The following is a 15707-nucleotide window of genomic DNA, read 5'->3' on the forward strand; positions in this document are numbered from 1 at the left end:
TGAAGTCTAGGGACAGTTAGACCTGTTCTTTGTGGTCTCAGGGATAGAAGTTAGAGAAAAACAGAATGGCCATCACTCTTTAAAGACATTCCTAACAACTCCAACTGTTCAGCAAATGGTATAACAAGAGCCAACATTTACGTAGCACTTATTAGCTTTTCAAGATATTTTGCTTATATACTTTAACACTTCCAACAACCCTGTGTGGTGGCAATAATAATACTGGCAATAATAACAGCTAGCATTTATATAGTGCTTGAAGGTTCACAAAGTACATCATAAATATCCTATTTGATCCTCACAATAATTCTGGGAGGTAGGTACAGATGGAATAACTGAAGCAGATAGAGGTAAGTGATTTGCCCAACTAGTGGCTGAGGTCAAATTGGAGACAGGTCTTCCTGATTGCACTTCCAGCACTCTATCCATTGTGCCTCCTAATTACCTAGGTACTACAATCCTTATGGTCACCCATCTAATAGGTGTCAGAGGCAGGATTCACACCAGTTACTTCCTGCCCCAAAGTCAAATACTCCATCCTCCATACTTCACTAACTCTCTTGCAACAGGCAAGCTCTAGGATGGTTTCCTATCACCTGAGGTCCTCAACTAGAGACTGAATAACTTGTCAGGAAAATGGTAGAGGGAGTTCATTTTTCAGGTAAAGCAGTGAACCAAAGAGTTCCTAAGGTCCACATACATGCTGTTCTAAATTTCAGCAAGAAATCAAACTAAAGTTGAGTCATTAAATGAGACAATGTTTGTAAAGCACTTAGTATGGTGCTTGGTACATAGTAGGTGCTTAATAAATGTGTGTTCCCTCCCCCCCCATTTCCCTGCTTCAAAGTTGATGACTTTAAAAAAATGATACTAACTTTGGAGGCTCCTGAATCTCAAGACTACCATTCAATGAGAAAATAGCCAGATGTGATTTTGTATCCCATTTCCCTCTACACAAAGAAGAATTTCAGATGAATAATGATGGAATGAAGGCAAGCTGAGCCAAGATTTTTTTTTATTGACTCAAGTCAGACAACAATCTGCTTTGACGAGACAACTTCTGTCTGTCTGACCTAAGACCTCCTTAACACAATTCCACAGTGGGAATGCTCTGTTCCCTTGTTGGTTCATGTATGGGACTTATTCAGCTAGTGCTTGAGTGGATGAGCCAAAAAGTTATTTGTTTTTCTGATTGGGCTGTGAGATTAGCTTGGCATTCATCAAGAAAACTTGGTATTCAATTAAAGTGAGATGCAGAAGTTGTCAGAGAAGTTGCCAAGCAATAGATTTAGGCAGAGACAAAGGGACTGAGTTTTCTTCCCACCCTTTTCTTCCTTTTAAAACCTGAAAACACAGGAAGGAAGGTCTTGGATTCATATTAACCTGAGTTCTAATCCCAGCTTTGTTATTGATCAGCTTGATCACATTGCAAAAGTCACTTTCTCTTTCTCAGCCTCAGTTTCCTTATCTGTGAAATGAGAGGGCTAGAGCTTCAATGTCTCTTCTAGCTCTGACATCCTATGAGCTCACGAGTCTACAAGAAACTCATTCTTGAAGCTTGACATGAGGTACTGAAGACATCACCATTGACTGCCATGGCTAATTGACTTTTTGATGTAAAGTAACAGAGGAAAATTTCACAAATTAAACACGTTGATAATTTGTTATCTTCCTTGACTATTTCCCTAAATTTGAACTCTACAAATGGCACGATATTAAAAGTAGGTAATCACCTGTCAAGAAGAAATTTATACTTCATGCAAGGTCCCTGACAACTCCAAGATTCTATGTTTGATTTCTTGGTGTCTGGGTTTCCTCAGGAATTATCCTTCCCCTGCCTTCCTCACAAGGTATGTGAGGGTCAAATGAGATGATTATGGAAAAAGTGCTTTGTAAACTCTCTCTCTCTCTCTCTCTCTCTCTGTATACACACACACACACACACACACACACACACACACACATATATGTATACACATAATATATACAATATATATAAAGCATTTGTAGTATATGCATAACATTGACATATATAATAAAATATACATACAATGTATATATTTATACAGTATATTATTATATAGTATGTATACATATATACAGTAATAAAATATACAGTAGTTGTTGGGATTTTTTTGGTGTTTTTTTATGGTAGAAAGTCCATAGGTCTGAAATGGCACAGAAGTATAAGTCAGTGAGATGTCAATGTGACATAATAGGAAAAGCATTGAATATAGAATCTGAAGAGGTAGGTTCAAATTCTAGCTATGCTCTTTATTAGCTCTCTTTAATGCTTAGTGAAATGATTTTTTTTAACTAAAAACACTACTTTTGGAATATTTACTAGGACAATGCAGTTATTTAGCAAACCTCTCTGCATGTAAGTTTCCTCGTGTTTTAAACAAGGATGAGGGATTAGACTAAAAGATCTCAAGGCCCCTTCATGCCTTGAAATCCCATGATCCTAGATGGGGTCAATCAGGGAAAGATTCCCAGAAGGCAAGGAAAACCTAGACTGTTCAAGAGCTTAGATTTCTTGACCCTAGGAGGTAAGACTTGACCATGGCTCTTTTCTTAGAAGAAAAAATAAGTATCTTTTCATCAACATTTTAAATGTTGGATCACTTCTTCTGACTTAGGGTTTGGAATACAAGTGAAGCAATACCCAGCTTACGTGTGTTGTGTAGGGAATTGAAATCCTTCCTCCCTTCTGTTTAGGGTTCTAGGTTATTCTAGCATTTTAGAGTATCATAGGATTTTGAGGTGACCTAAGATCTTTGAGGCTAGTAGTTTCTAATTTTTTTGTTCCCAAATCTTTCCAAACACTCTATTTAGTATGAAAAGAAATAAGTTCTAGAGTTTATTATGAATATATATATACATACAAGAAATAAAAATAAAGATATTTTTTCATAAAGAAAACTAGTACATAACATTTTTAGAATCATAAAGTTATTAAATGTTTATCAACATACTTTTTTACTAACAATATTATACTTTTGGAATATTTCAATAGGATAATATAGTAATTTGCTAAATTTTTTCATACCTCAGGTTGAAACCTTTTGATAAATATCAAGGTCTTCATTTTACAGGTGGAGAAATTGAGGTACAGGGAGAGGAAAAGAATTTTCCCAAGGGCATACAGATAGTAAGTAATGGAGCCAGAATTTGAACCCAGGTCCTTGGATTCCAAAGCCCCAGCTCTTTCTAATTTAAAACCATTGCACGCTCCTGATTAGAGTAAGTTGAGGAATAATTATGCCTATACAATAATGAGAAGCCTCCTGTCTTTTTTTCTTTAGAAAAAGAAGTAAATCAAAATCTAGGACAATTTGTCCTGGCATGTCTGAGTTCTATGGGACTTTCAGCTGTGACTGCAGTTTTCAGTCAAATACTTCCTCCTAATCACCACCCCCCACTCTGGTGACACAGTGACTGAATTTTAGCAGGTCTGCCCTGACGTTGGTCAAACCTCACAGAAACCATTATACAGTAGCTGCTGAGATTATTCTTGGCCCCGAATGATGCTATTCAGCAAGGGGCAAGAGGAGGGGGGAATGTTGGAAAAGAAAGGGAGTCATTAAGGACCCTGTTCTGTGATATAATTTTAAAACCACTGGAGGGTAATTCTCATGGTTTCAAAGAACCCATTTTAGAACATGAAACAGGGACTCTGAGACAGTGGAATGGTGGCTGGTGTTGTGGTCTCTCACTCAGAGGGTCCCTCTGGGGGCATCGCTTAACCTCTGGATGGTACCCAGACTTTCTATTGAGAGGTCACTCATACAGACTCTAGAAATCAGAGCCAGAGAAGCTAGTTAGCATTTATGGAGCCTATCAGGGTTTGCAAAACACTTTATAAATCATTATCTCCTTTGATTCTCACAACAAAAGCCTGAGAGGTAAGTGCTGTGATTACCCCATTTTGTTGTTGTTTGTCTTTCATTCTTACAAAGGACCCTCATTTTCTAGATGGGGTCACAGAGGCAGATAGAGGTTTAAGTGACTTGCTCAATGTCATACAGCTAGAAAGTGACTCAGTCTAGATTCAAACTCAGGTCTTCCTGATTACAGATCCAGAACTCTATCCCCTTCACTCTCTAGTTTCCTCCAAGAGATCAAACCTTTCATTTCACAAATTGCCCTAGAAAGGGAAAAGAGATTTGTCAAAAGTCACACAGGTGATAAGGATCAGGGCCAGGATTCAAACCCAGGTCCTCTGACTCCCAATCTAGGGCTCTTTGCCTCCTAAACTGATTTCAGGGACATCATGGTGACTGCCAAAGAAAATATTTTCCTTCTTCTGGCCAGGAAATTCTGACTCTCTTTATACCATTTGAAGGTATAGATGTCTCCTTTAATTGCAAATGAATGCAAATTCAATCTCTCCCCATCCCTCCCACCCAAAAAGCAGTCATACAGGAATATTTTGAGCTAAGGGAAAAGCCACAAATCCCTAACCCTTGTGGTCTCCTGCTTCTCTCCAGCCAGACTAAATTTTTTTAAACCTCTTCTTTCAGAGAGAGACCCCCATGGGTTTTCCTTTATTGTTCCAGGGGACCAAAGTTTTGGGGGATTTATGGTTCAGTTTTTGTGGGCAAAGAAAAGAAATTTTTGGAGAATTCCACCTAAGTTGAGAGTTGACTTCAGAATGCTGGCTTGAGGACAGGAGCAGCCCAGAGTGGTAGTCATTTTCATTTTTGTTTTAAAATATAGGCATTTCCAGATTGGTGTAGTATATGAAGGAAGTCTGGTTTTGGGGAATGTAAAATTATTTTCTTCCATCTAATTCTTTCATTTTGAGGACTCATTTATACATATGGGAAACATTTTAAAAGCCTTGAATCTTCCTTCTTTCTCCACCCCAATGCCCCTAGATTCCCTCCCAGGATTCCAAAATGTCAGAGTTGAGAGGGAGCCCTTAGAACATAAGCTCCTTGAGAGGAGGGATTGTTTTCCTTTTCTTACTCATACTCCTGGCACTCAACACAATGTCTGGCAAACAGTATGTGTTTAATAAATGCTGATTGATTGACCACCAAAGTTCTCCAGTTCAGGCTGAACTAAGTAGGAATCCCTTCTTGCAGCATTCCCAAATGGGTATGCATCCCATTTTCCCTTTAAAGACTTAAAGGAATAGCAGGATAGGATTAGGATTAAAGATAAATGGTACACCAAATTTATAGATTCTGCATTAGGTTAATTAGGAGAGCCATGGTATCCACAATGAAGGAGGGAATAGCCCTAGAGTACTATTTTTGGTCCTCTGCCCTGTCCAGCAAATATTGGAATCATCATATAAATATGATTCTGGACACCATGTTTTTGGAAGGATATTGATAGCCAGTAGAAGGCCATAGAATGTTAAGGAGCCTTGAAGTCATTTCCCACAAGGATCAGTTGGAGAAACTGGAGTGGGCAGTGTGGTAGCTGACATTGCAAATACTCTCAAATCTCTTTGGTGAAGGGAGCATCACTTAACCTCAGGATGGCCCAGACTCTCTGTCTGTAGAGTGGTCACTGGTCCAGACCACATAGGATCTTAGAGTCTAGAGTTAGACTTCAGAGAACATCTAGTCTCTCCCCCTCCTCTTCCAGATGAGAAAACTGAGTCCCAGAGAGGTGTTAATTGGGCTGCCCAAGCTCACTAGATGGTAAAGGTAGCAAGTAGTGCAGGGGGGGTCTCTTCCTCTAACTCCAGGGTTTCCCCACTATACCATGCTCCTGCCATGAGTATTCCTAGTGCCTGTCTCCAGCTCATATACTTGGGCTTTAGTAAATTGAGTTCATTGCACAAATCTATTCAGTGAAGGCACAGACAGATGGATCCCTCCCTGTGAGTTATTCAAGCTATGCAAATGAAAAAAATTACTCCCACATTTTTTTTTCAGCTACACCCTCAATGTCCCCTAGAGTAATGATCACTAGGCTGGACTTGCTAGGCATTTATTTCAACTAGAAGCTTATGTAAACAAGAGGTTTCATTTCATTTGTGTGTGTGTGTGTGTGTGTGTGTGTGTGTGTGTATTTCAATAATTTTGGACTGACATAAAACCAAGTGGCAAACTCTAAATCTGCCAAATGTCCCACTCTGTTTATGTTGTAGTAATCCATCAAAGAGATTTACTCCTGCTGGCTGATAAGTGTGGAGACTAAAAAGAGCCTCCTGCTATTAAAACACCACCACATCTCCTGCCACTTTATTTATCCCCACCCACCCAACACCGACCTGTGCTCCAGGGCTGACCCAGTACAAGGGGACTTTGATTCTAGGCTTATGATCAGCCAGATTCTGGTGTAAATGGCTCTCAGAGGTTAGACACCAGCTGTTTATCTGGGAAACAGGATACTACATCAGTGCTAAGAGGCAACATGGAGCCCCGTCTTCAGCTGACCACAACGATACCTTTGACTGAGGCTAGCTAGCTCTAAGTAGAGAGGTGGGAACTCTGACCTGCAGGCACATGGAGCAGGTGGGGGGGGGGGACTCAGCAGGGAGCAGAGCAAAGAGCTCTAGACAGGGAGTCACAAGTCCTGGCTCTGAGAGAAATTCCCTAAACAAGCTCGGTGTTCAACCAACCTCCATAAGGATCCTGCCCCATCCATCCTCCTCCATCCCATCCTTAAGCCCAGAGGGCTTAACTGAGACCAGGGGAGAACAGCGGCTTTTATACGGGACCCTAAACAACCTCTTCTCCTGTGGGGTACCAGCAACAAATAAAATACGCTCATCAGGAATGCTGCAAATCCTCCTGGAGTGTATGCTGTCAGAAGTTTGTCTTAAAAGAGGCTTGCCTATCTCCTAGGCCAGAGTCCTCTGTAGAATTTCAGGTCATAATCTTTTCTCTGAACTTTCTGACATCCACTGACATCCCCAGGAGTAATGTAGAGTATGGAGTGGTCCTGGAGTTTGGTAGACTTAGTTTCGAATCCTGCCTGTGAGACTTATGGCTGTGTGATCATAGGCAAGACACTGCTTAACCTCTCTGAGGGAGACACTGTGATATGTACGCTTTAGCGTTGTTGTGAGCCCCAAGTGTTTTCAAATATTCAAAGGCCCATACGGATGTTAATAATTAATCAACATCCTGTTTAGGAGGAGGGCTCTAGGGTGGAATCCTGGGGCTTTAGAGACATGGTTCCTTTCTCCAGAATATCACTTTGTACCACAAGGTAGGTGGTAGGTCTACTGTTCTCTGCCCTCATCAGATCTTGTCTGGAGTAGTGTCTTCTATTCCCAGTCCCACAATTTAAGAGGGACATTAACAGTCAAGATAGGGAGGGGACTGGAAAACAGTTGCAGGACCTATGGATTCTTAAACTGGAGATAAAAAGTCTTCAGAAGGATTTGATCACCATCTGAAGGGAAAAGGAGGTTAAATGTGTTCTGCTTGGCCCCAGACGGCAGAGTTAGGAGCAAAAGTATAAGCCACAAGAGGCTGACTATGACTTAAGATAAAGAACTTCTCAATTATGGATGTCTTGTGAGGTAGTGAGTTCACCATCACTGCAGGTACTCAAATAGAGGCTAGATAATTTCTTGTTGAGGAAGATTCTTTTCTGTACCATAGACTCAAACGATTTAGAGCTGAAAAGAGGAGATTCATGATTGTCTCGCCCAGATCCTGAGGGAGTAGAGCCCAGAACTGGGAATAGAACCCAGGTCTAAGGAGTTAAATTAAACTACTTTTGAGGTCTTGTCCTACTCTGTGGTTGCTTGCCATCACAGCTGGACAGCAAGGCTAATTTTGAGCACTGAGCTTCATCTTTCATGTCAGGAGTTTGCTGACAGATTGAATTCCAATAATGTTTTTTTCTTTCATTTTTTTTTTCCTTTTGGTGGGGGGAGTATATGAGTATTTTTTTTAAATTGAAGCCTTTCAAGGCAAAAACTGAGCTTTGTTTGTTCCAAATTAAGTCAATACCTTCATAGCTAAGTGGGAGACCTTGGCACACGCCTGTAATTGAAGAAAAAAGAAAAGCCAGTCATTTCTTAAATGCCTTTGGCTTGTTTGCTAACAGTGAGCGAAATTCAATCCATCAAAAAAAGTTTCATCAAAGTTCATGAACTGCTTGGCAAACCTCAGATTAAATGCTTCTCACTAATCATAATAAGTCATGTTTATATTGTACCTTAAGATTTACAAAGTACTTTCTTCAGGACTACTTCTGGTGGAAGGTAGTACAGACACTATTCCCATTTTGCAGATGAAGACACTGAGGCTGAGTTGCATGGCAACTCACAAAGTAGTCACGAAGTAGGAATTCAAACTCGGGTCTCTTGTCCCCAAGTCCAACATTCTTTCCACTGCCTCTGGCCAACTAAGTGTAAGATAAACATTCCTCAGCTGAAAACATGCTTTCAGGACTGAAGCCTTGCCAGCATCCAGGTCTGATTGGAAATCTATACCATTTATTTAGTTAACCTATTCATTTATCCTCTCTGACCCTTCTCTCTAGTCAATAATACACTTTCCATGTAATGTTGTTTATTGTAGTTATGCTTATTTTTTTTCTTCTCTGTACTAGACTTGGATACTTAGGAATATCTTTTTAAGTTCCTTGAAAACACAAACCTACTCCTTAGCTAGACTTTTTCTCTCCCCTAAAGACGAACACTGTACTCTGCATTTTGTAAGACTGCAGAATTATAAATTTAGAGCTGGACGGTATCTCAGAGACCATCTAGGCAAGATTTTTTTTTAACCTTTGTTTCTGTCATACACCCCTTTGACACTCTACGAACCCTATGTATACTCATCATAATAATGCCCTTTACATAATTAAAGGAATTGCAAAGTTTCAGTTAGAGGTCAGTGAAAATAAAGATATAATTTTCTTCCCTTCTGAGTTTATGGACCTCATGAAATCCATCCATAGTTCTTGGTGATCTCATCAACTCCCATGGATTAAATTACATCTCTATGTGGATGATTCTCAGTCTACCTTCCCTGCTCCAATTTCTCTGCTGACCTCCAAACTTGCATTTCCAACTCTCTTTCAGACATCTGGAACTGGAAGCCCAGTAGATATCTTAAATTCAATATGTCTGAAGCAGAACTCATTATCTTCCCTGCTGCAATCTTCCCCCACTCCTACCTTCCCTATTACTGTAGAGGGTAACAATATCCATCCAGTCCCTCAGTCATACTCAGCTTCTCACTATCTCTCACCCCCGTTTCCAAGGCCTGCTGGTTTCACCTCTGCAGCATCCTTGCCTCTGATACTGCTACCCCTCTGGTACGGGCGCCCTCACTTATGGATTGTTGTGACAGCCAGCCAGTGAGTCTGCCTGCCTCAGCTTTCTCCCCACTCCAATCCATTCTCCATTCTGTCACCTAAGTGATTTTCCTAAAGTGAAGGACTGATCATGTCACCACCCTGATAAACTCTAGTGGTTCCCTATTGACTCAAGGAGTAAATGCAAAATACTCTGCTGGGCATGCAAAGTCCTTCATAACCCAGCCTCCCCCTACCTTTCCAGTCTTCTTACACCTTACTCCCCTGACACGTACGCATCAATCCAGTGACCCGACCTCCTGGCTGTTAAATGAACAAGATGCTCCATCTCTCCTCTCTAGCTGTCCCTCATGCCTGGAATGCTCTCCCTCCTCCATTCTGACTACTGACTTCCCTGTCTTACTTTCAGTCCCAACTAAAATCTAGCTTTCTTCCACCAAGCCTTTCCTAGCCCTTCTTAAGTCCAGCGACTTCCATCTGCTGATTATTTCCTATCTTTCCCATATATAGCCTGTTTGTACATAGTTGCTTGCATATTGTCTCCCCCATTAGATTGTAAGCTCCTTGAGGGCAGGCACTGTCTTTTGCCTCTTTTTGTATATCTCCAGCACTTAAGAAATGCTGACTGACTAGTCCAGAGTCCTCATTTCACAGATTAAGAAGCTGAGGCTTAGGGTGGTTAAATAAAGAACCCAAGGTTACTGGGATAGACAACAACTGTGTAGGCTTTGAACTAGAGACAATGTTCTTTCATGCTGCCAAGCTGCCTCCTGCAAAGGGCTTCCTAAATATGTGCTGGATATTGGAAGGGCAATCCCATAGGCTTGGGAATGAGGCCTTGCTGAGAAGAATGAGGTCTTACTGTTTTGTTTTTGGTGCTTTTCAGTTCTAAGTGTTTGGGGCTACACTCTTCTTTGTGTGAATCATGAATAAATCTAGACTTTACTTTTTGGGGGTTTTTTGGAGGGGGAAGGGCAGGGCAATTGGGGTTAAGTGACTTTCCCAGGGTCACATGGCTAGTTAAGTGTCTGAGGTCGAATTTGAACTCAGGTCCTCCTGACTCCAGGGCTGGTACTATATTCACTGCGCCACCTAGCTGCCCCATGAATCTAGGCTTTAAAGTGAGGGTGGTAGGTCAGAAGACCAGAAACACCATCATTGTTCCTGTGTCTAAAAGCCATTCAGCTTTACAATATTCTTTCCTCACAACTTCTTTGAGTAGTAGATAATAATAGCTAGCATTTATTAGAGCCTTAATATTTGCAAAGCAATTTACAAAGATTAACTCATAGTATCTTCTTAGCATCCTTAGAAAGTAGGTGCTATTATTAGCCCCATTTTACAGATAAGGAAACTTGAGGGAGACAGAGGTTGAGTGACTTGCCCAGGGTCACTCAGCTAGTAAATTTCTGAGGCTGGATTTGAACTCAGGTCTTCTGGACTCCAGGTCCAGGGTTTTATCCTCTGAGACACTTCTGCCTCTACCCCTGTTTTACAGATGAAGATACTAAGTCTCAGAAAAATGAGGTAATGTGTACAAGGATTAAAACCCGGGTCATCCCGATCCTGAGTCCAGTACTCTCTCTACTTGCCCATTTTGACTCATAATACACATTTTGCTTTCCAGATATTTGTAGCCATCTAATGCAAGTAAACCTCTCTTTAAGGGAGCTAAGTAGTACCAATGTACAAAGTGCTGGCTTGGAGTCAGAAAGACCTGAATTCAAATCCTGTCTCAGACACTTAGTAGCTGGGTGACCCTGGGCAAGTCACTCAACCTCTGTCTCCCTCAAGTTTCCTTCCTCTGTAAAAATGGGGAGGATGATAATGATAATTATAGTAATACCTCAAAGGGAAGAGGATCAAATGTGATAACATGGAAAGCACTTTATAAACCCTTGAAGCATTATGTAAATGCTAGCTATTATAATTTATTATTACACAATAGATGTCATAGTATAATGGAATTTAGAGTTAGAAAGAGCTTCAAGTCTTTATCCCCTTAATTTATAGAGGTGGAAACTGAGTCCCAAAGAGAGTCATTTGCTCATGGTCACACAGGTAGTAACAGAGTTAGAAATGGAATCCAAGTCCATATGTTCCAGAAAAATCTGTTGTCAATCTTTTCTTTTTTAATTAACTCATCAATTTTAAGCCTACCATTGGAGTCCAGAATGGTCAGGAATGTTCCTGACTCCTCTTTTCTTTTTGGAGGGCAATTGGGGTTAAGTGACTTGCTCAAGGTCACATGGCTAGTTTTTGTGTTAAGTGTCTGAGGCCAGATTTGAACTCAGGTCCTCCTGACTCCAGGGCTGGTGCTCTACTCACTGTGCTACCTAGTCACCCCCCTGACTCCTCTTTTCAAACAAAGAGATCATCTGGAGAGGGAATAATCACTCTCCTCTCTGCCTTCTTTGTCTAGCAATCACAGATTTTCCCATCTGTTTTGCTTAAGGAGAAGCCACAAAAGCAGTCTTTGTCATTATAGTTATAAAACTGATTACGGCAAAACCACGGAGAGCTCAGCTCTCTATTTTTTTTTTCCAGGTAGATCATGGAAGCTGCATCTTCTTATTAACATACCCAATTCTTTCTGCTAGTATAGGTCACCAACAGTTCACCAGCCCGAGGTACAAGTTTAACTTCATTGCGGATGTGGTGGAAAAGATCGCCCCTGCCGTGGTTCACATTGAACTTTTTCTAAGGTAGGTAATTCTCTCTTATGATTGCCTGTACCCACCAATTCCTGCACACACTACCGTGTTTCCCCGATAATAAGACCTATCCCGAAAATAAGCCCTCCCCTTACTGTGTAAGATTCCTCTAAAATAAGCCCTCCCCTGAAAATAAGCCCTATTGAGATTGCTACTGTAGTGAAGGTGATCCCCTGCACTACACGCACCGTCCCCCCCCCCTGAAACGCACGCCGCGCTCCGAGCTGCATCCAATCAGAGCTGCAGCAGTGAGCGAGTCATCCTGTTCTTCCCCAGTGATTTGCTTATTGAATAAAGGTACATTTTTTTGTTCACATTTACCTGTTTATTAAAATTGCTGTCAATGTTCATTAAAATAAGCCCTCCCCTGAAAATAAGCCCTCTGGTGTTTTTCTGTCCAAAAACTAATAAGACAGTGTCTTATTATCGGGGAAACACGGTACTTTCCATCCTCCCGTCAGCTTTCTGTGTTTCCTTTGTCGATGATTCCTTTGATGGAAGTAAAACCTAAACCCTCCATCTCAGTTCAGACAGTTTTCTCCATGTCCGTCCCCACCCCCTGTCTCCCTTTCAGCCCCAGACCCCACATCCTGCTCCTTCTGACCTCCAAACTTCTGCTCACGCTGTTCTCTCCTACTCAGATGCTCTTTTTGGTTTCCTCCTTGCCAATTCAGCTTCTAACCACCCTCCAGGCCCTCCTAGTTCAAATGATCTCTAATTTCAGCTGATTCGTTTCAACAAAGATTTTTTTAAGCACTGATGATGTACCAGACTTCATGTTAACTAAGCTTGAGAGATGCAAAGAAATTCTAAAAAGAACAAAGTTATGCCTGTCCTTGAGGAATTCACAGTTTATTCACATAATGAATTTATAGTTCATTAGGTAGCTAGGGCAGGTGTACACATGAATACCTTAAAAGGTAGAATATAAGAGGGACCCAGGGGAAAGAACTGAAGAAAGTGATCTAGGAAAGATGAAAGGATAAATCCCATTTAGTTGAGGTGGAAGGCAGGGGTAGAACAAAGGAGAATTTATAGTGGACACGACCAAGGCCTTGAAGAAAGACAAGGATTTCATGGGTTGAGATAGGAATCATAGATTCAGGGTTGGAAGGGACCTCAGAGGTCATCTAGCCCAAGCCACTTATTTTACAAATGAGTAAACTGAGGCCCAGAAAAGTTAAGTACGATTTGCTATAAGTTAACACATGTAATAAATTTTAGAGGCAGGATTTGAACCCAAGTTCTCTCATTCCAGAACCTGTGTCCTGCTTCTGAGGAATAAGAACATTTATGTGTGAATGTGAAGGGGCAAGAGAAGACAGGACAAGATTGGAGAATTTGACTGGAATAGAACCCATTAAGAGTAGTGTGAAAGAAAGCCAGAAAGGGAAGTTGGAGTCAGATTGTGAGGGGCCTTATATGTTGATTTGAGGAGTTGTTTTTTATCCTCCAGTTAATAGGGGAGTCATTGAAAGTTTTTGAGCAGGAGAATGACATGAGGAACTGTGCTGTTAGAAGAACTGTACAGTTTTTACAGTTCAGTGGATAGAACACTGGGCTGGGAGTGAGAAAGTCCTGAGTTCAAATCCAACTATAGATACTCACTAGCTGTGTGACCCTGGGCATATCACTTAGCCCTGTTTGCCTTGGTTTCTTTATCTGTAAAGTGATCTGTAGAAGGAAATGGCAAACCACTCTAATATCTCTGCCAAGAAAACCCCCAAATAGGGTCATGAAGAGTCAGAAACAACAAAAAACAACTCAACAAAAAAAATCCCCCTGCAGAGATTAGAAATTCCTTAAGGCCAAGAATTAGTCTTTTATCTGCCCCCACATAGCCTGGCACAAGATTTTACATATAGCAACAATCAGTCAATCATCATACCTTTATGAAATGCCTACTATGTACTAGGGGGAAGGAGAAGAGGGAATCAATTAACACACATATAAGTAAATACAAAATATTTTAAAATATAAACATACGGTTGAGGGGGCAGGTATCAGGACTTAAGGCAGCATGTAGAAAGTGGCATTTTAGTTGAACATTGAAAGAAATTGGATACAATAGGAAGAGGTGAGGAGGGAAGACATTCCCAGCTTGAGGGGCAGCCAGTACAAAGCCAGGCACTGTGAGATGGAAAACACGTGTGAGGAATGGCAAGAAGGGTAGAATGCATGAAAAGGATTAATGTGTAACAACTATGGAAAAGTCACTTAAAGCCAAGAAGTGATGAGCATTGATCACCAAATATAACTGATAGACCTTTGGAAGGAACAGCCACCATTTCCATGTTTGGTAAACAGGCAGAACACTTCTAATTCAACAAGTTGTAAAGTTCCTCCAGCGTACAAGGCCCTGTGATCAATTCTAGGGAAGAGAGAATGAAAACTAAGATACTAAAGGCCAGTGATCTATTTAACTCAGAAGGACCCTTTCAAGACCTGAGGGTTGAGTTGATAAATGGTTGCTCCATTTGGACTATGGGGACTATCGGGGCACTAATGAGTTAATTTATGTCAAGAAGGTAAACAATTTATTCTTTAACCATCACAGGACTGAGCTCCATTTAGTTTAATTACTGCCTAAAGATTACAAACATCCTTTTACTAAATGGATACATCAAACTCTGAAATTCAACCATTTAGTTTTATCTGTTCTAGAAGAGATTTCAGTCTAGTAGGGGTGATAGGATATTCACCCAAAGAATGGAAATACTTTAGAAGTCATGTAGTACAGCATCTTTCACAGTCAAGGTGGAAGACAGTTCCTTCCCTCAAAGAGCTGACAGTCTAATGGGGCAAGGCAATGCATAAAAAGGATTTAGAAAGCTGGAGGAGAGAGTGCATGTTCAGGAACAAGGCAAGAAAAGACTGCAAGTTGCCAAAATATTTGCCAATCTAGATTAATAGAGGGAGTTTCCTTGGTGGGAATTCCCTAGAGCCATGAAACTGACAACAACAACGACAAAAAATGCACTCAAAGGTAGGCAAAGTACTTTCCTCACCACAATCCTGTGAGGTAGAGATGTAGAAATTGAGGCTTCGAGAATTTAAACAACTCATACTAGGGTCACACACAGCCAATAACCGGCAGAAAGTGAGACTAGGACCCAGGACTCCTGATTCCAGATCCAATGCTGTTTTTGCTATTCTACACAGATATCTAGTGATGATATCAGATGATGAAGATGATGACAATGGTGACTAAAAATGATCATTTATTGTTCAGTCGTTTTCAGTCATACCCAACTCTTTGTGACCCTATCTGTGGTTTTCTAGGCAAAGATACTGGAGTGGTTTGTGTAATGTAATACCAAGCAAAGGCAACTTCCCAGGTTCAAAATACCAGCATAGGTGCTCTCTATTTTATTCAGTAACAAACCCAGAACAGAGAAGATCAAAACATGACATCATTCAAAATACAGCATTTACTAAGTGTGATTAAATCATCTCCAAGGCCTACCCCACCCCAGGACTTTCCAATCATTCAATCAATTACAAAGTCTCTGTTCCAAATACTTCTCCACCCCTAGGCTATACCTTAATTAAGTCCACCACAAAGCCCCTCTTCTCAAATGGAGATTAGTTTCCAAACATAAGTAAAATACATTCATTTGCTCAACCATAGAACACAAAAAGGTCAAAAGTTCCCCACCCCAGGATCACAATTGAATCTACCCCAGAGTTACATCAAGTTTAAACACAGCACTTAATACCCAAATGGAGGTCTTTTCTTCATCTTGACAC

At 40.8% G+C, this 15707-nt stretch overlaps 1 protein-coding gene across 1 annotated transcript in view; it reads left to right on the forward strand.

The window, feature by feature from the left end:
- Positions 1-15707, forward strand: part of HTRA3 (HtrA serine peptidase 3) — a 48536-nt gene that overhangs the window by 9176 nt on the left and 23653 nt on the right. Inside the window, exon 2 of the mRNA XM_069070574.1 lies at positions 11849-11948. Coding sequence (XP_068926675.1) covers positions 11849-11948 — 100 coding nt within the window. The remainder of the gene's footprint in view (positions 1-11848; positions 11949-15707) is intronic.

Source organism: Petaurus breviceps, unplaced genomic scaffold (assembly GCF_028583685.1).
Source record: "Petaurus breviceps papuanus isolate PSGF00001 unplaced genomic scaffold, PetGlider_PUasm1.0 140, whole genome shotgun sequence".
Taxonomy (NCBI): Eukaryota; Metazoa; Chordata; class Mammalia; order Diprotodontia; family Petauridae; genus Petaurus; species Petaurus breviceps.